Source organism: Hypomesus nipponensis, chromosome 16 (assembly GCF_054491055.1).
Source record: "Hypomesus nipponensis isolate SF chromosome 16, ASM5449105v1, whole genome shotgun sequence".
Classification (NCBI taxonomy): Eukaryota; Metazoa; Chordata; class Actinopteri; order Osmeriformes; family Osmeridae; genus Hypomesus; species Hypomesus nipponensis.
The window spans coordinates 7,034,982-7,045,206 of NC_140376.1; the positions used below are offsets into that span (position 1 = coordinate 7,034,982).

General features: G+C 43.5%; 2 protein-coding genes across 2 annotated transcripts; both read right to left on the bottom strand.

Moving 5' to 3' along the window:
- Positions 1 to 2,048: 2,048 nt before the first annotated feature.
- On the bottom strand, positions 2,049 to 3,012 carry LOC146254608 (pancreas/duodenum homeobox protein 1-like). Its single transcript, XM_084676302.1, has 2 exons — positions 2,664 to 3,012; positions 2,049 to 2,493 (listed from the first exon to the last, which is right to left on the bottom strand). Exons 1-2 carry the CDS (start codon positions 3,010 to 3,012, stop codon positions 2,225 to 2,227), a joined length of 618 nt encoding a protein of 205 aa, XP_084532428.1. The 3' UTR covers positions 2,049 to 2,224.
- A 2,830-nt stretch (positions 3,013 to 5,842) lies between these two features.
- gsx2 (GS homeobox 2) lies at positions 5,843 to 7,230 on the bottom strand. Its single transcript, XM_084676167.1, has 2 exons — positions 6,852 to 7,230; positions 5,843 to 6,652 (listed from the first exon to the last, which is right to left on the bottom strand). Exons 1-2 carry the CDS (start codon positions 7,228 to 7,230, stop codon positions 6,312 to 6,314), a joined length of 720 nt encoding a protein of 239 aa, XP_084532293.1. The 3' UTR covers positions 5,843 to 6,311.
- Positions 7,231 to 10,225: the final 2,995 nt, after the last annotated feature.

Here is a 10,225-nt window from a genome sequence, read left to right on the forward strand (position 1 = left end):
AGTTTAACACGGGCGTCAACGCTGCGCGTCTGTTTTTAATCAGGTTGACGTCGAACTAAACTGATATATGTTGTCACTGAGCCATTCTATAGTCTTTTTCCCCTGTTGGTTGGGCCCCAGTTCAGAGCTCATCTCGAGAGCAACATCCTAGTCTCTCTGGAGACGCGCCGTCAGGAAGCACAGACACGCTCCACAGTCATGTAAACATGAAGACGTATCATATTTAAGTTGGGTGTTTGTGCAACATTCCTCACATTTCAACTGAAAGGAATGTGCTTCATGTCACAAAGCGACCTTTAGTGTGTGTGTGTGTGTCCTCGTTCAAACTTTGCAGAGAGGGGGGGGGGGGAGTTGGAGAGAGAGAGAGAGAGAGAACATTGAATTGAGAGACAGGAATAGAAAAAGAGGGGAAAGGTAGAGAAAGAGAGAGAGAGAGAGAGAGAGAGAGAGGAGAAAAGACAGAGAGGGAGAGAGAAGAGTAAGGACAGGATGAGAGTGGAGTGGGGAGACATAATGGAGGGGAGAGAGAGAAAGACAGAGGAGGAGGGAGAATCAGGATGAGAAGATGGAAGAGGTATAGGGGGGGAGAAAGGAAGAGGAGAGAAAAGGCGCTGAAGAGGGAAGGAGAGAGAATGTAATAAGAAATGGAGTAAGAGTTATAGCAAGAAGAGAAAAACGGCCGTCCATGAGGGGGCGTTTATTTGCTTGATCAAAGAGCTGAGCTGCAAATACAGTCGGCCTGATGTATGGTCAAGCAGTCCATTCAGTACTTAGGCTATACTAGTGGTTTTGCTTTAACTTCAAATACATTCAAATATTTGCATCTATGGGCAATGACAAGTCTTCTTCCATGGGTCACCTCAGTGCTGCATATCATGGAATTAAATCATTTTCAACATTTCTCAATTTCAGTCATTTCACACGTCTTGGTCTTAACCTAACACTCCTATACTGCTGTATCTGCCGGACACAGTATATACCTTCACGTCCAACAATAGATTAGATTTGAACAAGTTGGTCCAAATGATCTGAGCTGAGACACGTGTCAAACACAACATCTATTATCATCATAGAGAGTGGACATTAAGCCTTAAAGCTAATCCTGAGTTGGACAAACCTGGAAGCGGTTACACATCCAGTAGTAGCCTATCTGTAGAACAGGTAGTGTTAACAGTCTCTGGTCTGTTTACTCCTGTTTGTGTGCGTGTTGCTAAGCGACATGGGAGGCACAGGTGACTATTGTTTGCTCAGAATCAGGATCAGGAGTCGCGTCACGGCAGAATAACCTACATCTTTGGTCTTTTGGTCCGAGTTAAACATGGATTCTGAACTCAATGGCTTATGCTGACAACTTTTCTGATGCAAAGACTGTATAGTTTCCTGTGATTCTATATGTTTAGGTTTTTACAGATGTCGTTTAGGGTTCTCTAAAATAATGAGTTACTATGTTATTGTGCCATATTACCTCGTACCACCCTGGTCATAGTACATTTTTTGTTGTTGTATTTTTATCACTTAAAACGTACTTAAAATGAATCAGTGAGTACACACAGTCATCCAGAATTTGTTGTCATTCTTACATGCATGCAAGCATGTGTCGTGTGAGTATAACACATCGTTTGCACAGTCACACAATGCATGTGTCTGTGCATGTATCCACACTTGCATGTCTTTATCACACTTACACACACACATCCTGGTGGGGGAGAGAGGAATACTTTGCACTGACTGTCCCATTTGATCTTATGAGCTGTCCCATTTCACCTGAACATAGGGGTTCTCAATGTGTTTGAAGGTTTTACATATTTTCTTTATGGAAGTAGCTTATAGCAGAGATCTATAACATGTTCTAAAAGTATCAATTTAGGTATGTCTTCTGAGTATTTCTCGTTTTCTTGGTAATTTACCAAAAAGTATCCCAAATTACCTGACTTTAGCTACAGTATTCATCAGTATTCATTCAACAGTGTTCATCTGACATTTTAAATCTCTATATGAAAACTATAAAAATATAGTTCTTTACCAAAACAGTTAAAATAGATGCCTTTAATTATAATCCATTCTCTGTAAATACAACATAATAAAAACGTTATTAAATTAAACTGATGTAGCCTATACTTAAAATGATATGTGAAGCCTGCACAAGTAGCTCAGATAACTGAATCCAGCAAACGGAACTGGACAGAGCACGGCTGAATATTATCGGTAAACAAACGTTAAAACGTTATGTTGGTGGTGATCCAGTGCTCGGTTCCGTTCCGGGACGTGACGCCTTTCTTATTTTCGGTTCCTCTTTTTTCCACTTCATACGACGGTTCTGGAACCAGATTTTGACGTGTCTCTCGGTCAGGTTAAGGGTGGTTGCTAGTTCATATCTGCGGGGCCTCGAGATATACTTGTTGAAGAGGAACTCCTTCTCCAGCTCCAGAAGTTGTGCGCGGCTATATGACGTGCGGCTCCGCTTGTGCTCGTCCGGATTCTGCGAGTTGAACCCTTGCGAGATGGTATAAACATTTTTTAGTTCAGATTTGTCATGTTTGATCTCTCCGCTGCTTTTTAACGAACTTGACCAGTTATGAAGCCATATGCACGGATGCATCCAAACATTGCGGTTGTCTCACAATTAGGCAATATTTCGTCATTTAGAATAAATGCTGTCTTACCAGGAAGTGACGGGTAAGGCCTTACCCTGGAGCTCTTCATCCAGGGGAACGGTGCCTCCTTCTGACCACCCTGGCTGTCCTGCCCCTCCTGCCCTGCAGGGTAGTGCCCCCCGCTGCCCAAGTCTGGTGGGCCCTCCTGGGGATGATTCTGACCTGGCGTTAGGTACTGGCATGGAGGTAGACTGTAGAGCAGCGCAGACCCCTTGCTGCGAAGGTCTTCCGTAGGGCACGGTGGCACGGGTATGTGCACCTGGCCGGAGCTGTAACGACAGGAAGGATTGTAGTCATATTCATCCGGTGGCTGCAGCTGGAAGCGTGCACCGTCATCGTAAATATCCGAGGCATCCATTATCGACAAGATGGTGTTTTAATGCATCCATGCGCGTCCCGGCAACGCTTTAACCGGTGGCCACCTGGTTCGCATTAGCTTGCTTGTTTAACTATGCCAAGCTAGTCTGTGTTTTTCACAGGAGTTTAAAGAAACGGGAAGATATCCATAGCATTCATATTCCTATACTAAGATCAGAACATTGAGACTGTGGCACTGTGAGGCCCAGGTACGTCGTCCGCTGAGCATGTGCAGTGAGCTTTGGGGGGAAACAGGAGAGCGCGTTGCCCACTTGGCCTCCATCACCCACCTTTCGTAAATATGTAACTGTCATTCGTGACGGCTTTAGGTGATAAGAACGGACTGGCCTTTTATGGAACAAAGCCGTGACTAAATCCAGTTTATTAACAAAGCACACAGACACACATACACTCACACACATACACAAACACAGATATTTGAATGACTCACCAATGATCGTTCAGTTTGTGGACTGTGATATGTTGAAACTGTATTTTAACACCGGCCTGTTGAATGTCAGCCAACGTGTAGGCCTACTGTTTTAAACAGCGAGTCGTTAAAGAGGGGACTAAATGCAGTTGATGATTTAAGAGGCACGCTCTATACCCAACAAAAGAATCGATTTTAAAGTGGTTGACACTTTATAAAAGGTCTCGACTGAATAGCCTGACAAAGGCTCATGGCATATATTGTGCGGTGGCCGGGCTCCATTAAGTTGGACAGCATTGATGAGGCGCGTGTCCAGAATCCACAGTTTCATCATCGTTGAAAGCAGCGCCTCACCTTAGACAACGGATTCACGCACCGCCCGTTTAGACTTCGGGACTGTTCGCGGGTCCTCGAAACTTTTGGAGCCACCGGAAAGCCTTGTCACATTTGTTGAAAGTAAACAAAATCGTAGTTGCAGATTCATGATCGAAGCAGAGGTCTTTACGGTTACGCAGAACCCTGCCCCCGTCCTGTCACGGACTCTTCAGCTTCCTCCTGTGGCTCCACGCGAGACGCCAGCTGCAAGCGGCTGAAAAGCAGTCGTATTAATTGTCTTTTGTCATGCGTAATTGCCACATTTTCAATAGTAATTCTATCGTCTTTGGAGTGCTGGACTTGTTCGCCTTTGTATTTGAGTGGGTGTCTTTTCCCTCATCAAAAGTAAGAATATTTCGTTAATCGCCTGTTTTGGAGACGATGGATCCAGTGTTCATAGACTCTGGCCAGAGAGTGCTTGACAGGATCCAGACCCGGGGTACAAGGTAATATGTTATAGTGGAGCTAGATACCCTATAATACTGTGAAAGTGAACTTCAGGCTTTTATGGCGGACTGACAGTTCGAGGTCAGGCTGAAAGAGATTGCCTAAACTTCAGTTAACTCCTTTCTTAATCCCTTTTAATGGGACGATGGTCTTTCACACTCACACCTGCAAGGGGTGAACTCTAATTCGATTAATAGGAACTTCAATATATATTCATTAGATGGCTTTCCCTCAATAATATATGATCACCAGCGGGAACTGAAAGGAGACTATTTATTCCTCCTCTGAATGGGTCTGCGTGGGACCAAAACTTCACCTGCTTCCCTTCTCAATTAGGAATGTATCCCAAACTCCGTCAGAAACGAGTTAAATTAACCGTTAGCTAATTTCCCATCGCCCCTCCTACGTAATCCCTCCATTTTCAGCATGCCCCCTCAATTTAACATAAGTTGAAAGGTTCAAATAGTGCTTAATGAAACAGTGACTAAACCGTTCTCTCGCTCTCAGAGGAACCCTGTAGCTGTGTCTTCAAAGCCCTCTGAGACTGCAGCCGGAGGGGGTCCCAAGCTAAATGCGAGTCCCAAGCTCGGGTCTCGAGCAGGACAATCCAACCTGTCAAAGCTTTTGCCCACCTCTATATATCCTTATTCTGTGGTTTTGGACGAATCGCAGCATAATCAACTAACGTGGGACTGAAACTGCAATTAAACTCTTTTTGGACAAGCAGAGTCTTTTCAAAAGCGAACATAAAATGACGATTGGCAGCAGTGCCGGACTCTTTGTGACAGTGGGGACTCAGGGGCCCGAGCTCTGCCACATCCAATGCAGAAAGAAGACACGAAGGATATAATAACAATTCTAATAATAGTGATAATAATGATGATAATATTAATAATAATAGCCATATAGTACAAAACAAAACATCCTAATAGTACAATAACAGCATCAGGCATACCCTTCGAGTGCAGTAATGATAAAATAACAAATACAACGATAACTATGAAATTATGTATCGCAATAATAACAATTAGAGGCTTATGAATAAATTAGACCTGCATTCATCCTCGTCTTGAGCATTCATGTAATCACTTCCTTTAGACAGATCTAAACGAATTTACATATTGTGCTTCTTGTAAGAATGGCATGTTAAATTAAACGTGTAAGTTAATATTCTCCCAAATTACCAAGTTTCAGTGCATGTCGCATAGGTCTAATAGGCCTATGCACATTACCTATAATATTAAGCTATACCTACCATGGACATTTTAGGTTTGATTATGTATTGGTATCGTTCAATGTTACGTAATGTCGATGCTGGAAAGTATTTTGTAGATCTTTTCGGATTCACGGTGGTGGTGTCTGAACCACGAGCTGGAGCGAGAGGCCCTGGCGACCGAGTGCTGACCCTTCTAACTCAGGCAGAGGCCGCGGTATCGGAAGCAGGTGTCTTCCTCCTCTTCCTCCTTTTTCACTCACCTCTCAGAGATGAATCCAAGCCCTCATGCTATTGTCTCTCAGTGCCATGAGCTCTACTCAAATGTTGAAAAAACCGTGACAACGAAATGATTTCCAAACGAAGTTAGTTGATACATCAATTCAGTTTTTTATTATTAAAATAAATACAAATATACATATTTTACATAACAATACTATGCACAAACAAATTCACATAACTTCAGATATCCAACATCTAAGTGCCCTCAGAGAGGTCTGAGAAGTGTCAGCTCTAAGGGCCCGTATGACAACTAGGAGAGTCACTTTGACGTTGGTTTGACAAACACTCGCGAGGAATTACAAATCACTGCATTTTTTCTTCAATGATGTTGCTCAGGTGACGGGTTTCGACATATATTTACAAAGTGTTTTGTTTCAACAGTCAACGTGGAATTGGGTACACACAATTCAAGGAGAACCTGCCACGCGTCCCAAGTTGTAGGCTACCTCAGACAGAGTCGAACGGCCCCTGAGGTGGTCTGAGCTCGCGGGCTCCCGGGGAAATGGGACAGTAAGTGCAGAAGTGGAATAGACGTCATCAGTTTGTGATGTATTCAGATCGGTGATATCTCTTTGTCCTCTAACGCGGAGGCGGGCGACAGGGATTCCTCATCCTCTGACCTGGGATAGTCCGTGTGGCCGCTGGCGCACTTGCAGCCGCTGTGCGCGCTCCTCTGCGCGCCCTTTCCCTCCTTCTTGTGTTTGACCCTCCGGTTTTGGAACCAGATCTTCACCTGCTTCTCTGACAGGTTCAGATACGTGGCAATCTCGATTCTTCTGAGACGGGACAGGTACATGTTCGAGGAGAACTCTCTCTCCAACTCCAACAGTTGCGTGCTGGTGAAAGCCGTGCGCATCCTTTTTCCATTCTGCAGGTGACTGCTCTCAGAGGCGCCTGAGGGGACACGAGCACAGTAGCTTATTAGCCTAACATGGCAACTTTAGTTGAGATTACATCACTCTAGAACATAAAGTGGAATGCAAATGGAGTGTTCAATGACTGCGCGTAATAGTTCTGGCAATGCTGCACAACATCATTATGAAGTAGGACTACCTCGGTAATATCGCAAAGCCGGTAGTGCTCGAGCTCTTACCTATGGCGAGGCAGTGGTACCTTCTGGGGTCCGTGATACTGTAGGTGGGCGTGCAGACCGGCGCGTGTCCCGGGTGCGCTAATATCTGTGACTGCTGGTGCGCTATCCTTTGACAGTATTGTACCTCCGTACCGGGAAACTGGCTCTTCAGCATCGGAATTCCGCCCCGAGGCGAGTGTATGTGGGACGTGACGCACATCGGGCAGACGCAGAACGTCCCTGTCTTCCTCGAGGGGCACGGCGGCGCGGTGACGGACATAACGCTCGGGGAGTGCATGCTGATGGGGATGAGAAAGTCTTGTCCGGGATGCTCGTTAAGCGGAGCGGGACGCACCGTATCCTTGATTATCAAAGAGTCTACGTAAAAGGACCTCGACATGGCTGCAGTGGTCTGTGTAGCTCGATGCGTGAGATGCTGTCTCTTCTCTGAAGCCCTCGGGATGTCGGAAGGTGCTTATGTTTGATGCTGAAACAAAAGGGACCCCGGAGAGGGCTGGCCCTAACGTCACCCACGTGCGCTCCCGGTTTGAAGGGCTTCAAAACTGCAAGTGACCCATACCACGTGATACCTAACAAAACTCCCAATCAAAATCTCTGTTCAGTCACCCCCCTCCCCGTCCCGGTCAATACCGACACCTTCAACTACTTTGTTCACGCACGGATAAATGTAATTTGTCTAGGAACACTTTGAAAACAATATAGTTTACCCCCCTCCCCCTCCAATAAAGTATCCAATAGGCTATTTAAACAAAATTACATATTGCGCATCAAAACGTTACCAGATGTAATATTTTTTGATAGAAGGCCTGTTTCTGTAAAAGAAAAAATATATAATAATAATCTCAGGAAATAAAACAATGTAATATTCTTCTTTCTTGCACAATACGAAGAAATAGGACCACAACATATGTACCAATTTGAAAAAAAGCAACAATTTGAAAAATGGATGAAAATGTCCACACATTTTTTATGAAAAAATATTAAATATATCAGATAGGCCTAGTCAAAAGTTAAAATCGTCGAAATCACAAATCCAGTGAATATGGCCTTCCTCTACAATTAATTATGGAACGAATGGGGTCCATCTGTAATAATCAATGCCCTTAATTCCTCCGCTGTTTGTTCGTTGAACTCAAATATCTGAATTAACGACCATATTGTGAGTACGTAATTTTAGCTTGATTCATGTTTTTATTGTCAAAGTAGCCTGTTTGTTCAAACACAGTCTTAGTCTACTTGTGTATGGCTTCTCAAAATGCGATTTAAAGCAACAAATCGTGCATGTGACTAAGGACTAAATTTAGTAGCTGTGTAATTGTAGCCTACCCTGTTTAGTTTGGGAAAGATTTCAACAGCAGCAATTAAAGAACTATGATTTTTTGTCGAGTCTGGTGGTGGCTATTTGATAGTGATTATGCTTCTATTAGAAAGTGTTTATTATGGTGGGTTTCTGCCGGGTAAACAGGCAGCTATTTCAGAAATGCGTTAATCCTTCGTCTTGTGACAATAATTAGCGAGTTTGATCTCCTGTTGGGTCACCGTTGGCTTTAGCTTCCACTTTCATCTAAGAAGTAACGCCTCGAGCCTCAAGACAGAGCGCGGGGCGAGCGGCGCTTACACTAAGCAGGTTTAATGGGGCGAGCGTTTCAGGTGCAAACATCCAGTCATGTTTTATATAAACGGACAGAATAGTTTTTTTTTTTTTTTTTACCACAAATGAATGAGAACTACATTTCAAACTTTGTTGTCTGTTCTGTAGCCTGTAGAGTTGTCTTGACGTGTAAATTAGGCTAGATAGAGGACTATCGCTTATTAGTTGCATATAGGCCTAGTAGGCTAATTTATGAGTAACCCTGTTCCTGACCTTGGTTCATGCGAATTAAATTGAAATCTTGAAACAAAATAAGAATACGACTTTAAACTAGACTAAATGAAAGAAGTAGCAAACGCGTCTGTCACGCATCTGTAATTGCTATAATAAAGTGAACAGCGTATGACAAGAGAGGAGCACTGGAGTGTTATGGTATACAGAGAGGGAGAGACAGAAAGACAGAGAGACAGAGAGGGAGAGACAGAAAGAGAAAGAGAGAGTATAAACCAAGCGGAATAATACGTGGCGCGCGCCCTCATCACACCGTTCCTGCTCTGATATTATTTTTCCATAATTCTGAACGATAAAATTTCATTGTCTATTAAGTAATCCCACAAATGAGATCCTTTATGAGGCTATAATGAGCTCTAATAGCCGAGACTAGTCGAGCCACGTGGAAGGGTTTAGGGGGCATTACACGGTGGGGTACAGAGTACAGCCTGTTACCTAGACATCACTTTCATAATTCAAGGAGAAAATTAGTCCATTTAAGGAAAAAATCCTTTGATTCTCTTTATTCTGCTCGGGGTAAGAGGACGGCAGCTTGCGGTTAAGAAGCTGATGCAAAAAAATATGGGACCAACACAAAATCGCTTTTTTTTTTACGTCAGAGTTGGAAAGGAATGTCGGACTATAAAGGGCTCGGAAATATGATGTATTCTCTGCCCTGCGGCGATCAAAACTAGAGACCTGTCACTAACAGCTTTATCATATCTCAGTTACAGACTATATCCTTCCATATGTTACTTCTATATACATTTTTTGTTGCAGCTATATCATAACTTAGTTAAAGCTATATATTAACTTAGCTATAGCTGCATCATAAATCAAAAGAGCTATATTATATCTCAGTTACAGGCTATATCATAAGGTAATTATAGCTGTGTTATATCTCAGTCCCAGGTCTATCACTTCTTAGTTACAATGAGGGTCAAATGAGTCCTCAGTGAAAAGATTTCTTTGTTTGTCCTCTCAGTGTAAAAATAAAAACCTCATTAAATAGTTAAGTGTGTTTAAGAAAGAGAGTTTGTGTAAGTGAGAGAGTGAAAGTGTGTGGGAGAGGGAGGGACTGTGTGTTTAGAGAGAGAAGGAGTGTGTGTGTATGAGAGAGAGAGAGTGAGTGAGTGTGTGTGAGAGAGAGGGAGAGAGAGGGAGAGAGAGAGAGAGAGAGAGAGAGAGAGAGAGAGAAGGAAAGTGTGTGTCTGAGAGAGAGAGGAGAGTATGTGTGAGAGAGAGAGAGAGGAATAGAGTGTGTCTGAGTTAGAGAGAGAGAGAACAACAAACCCCCAACCTTGTAAAAGTGCTAAAGCAGCCCCTCTCATTCACCCTTCATCCCATGCCGCATCAAACCGTGACCAACTCCATTAATGTTCTGTTGAACAAGCGTCATTAACTTGTATCAACGCCTTTTTACAAACGTTGCATTGTGTCACCAGGCCGGCTTGCAGGCCATCTTTGCCAATACAGTGATGATGTCGCACCTTATTAGTAACCAGGCAACGGA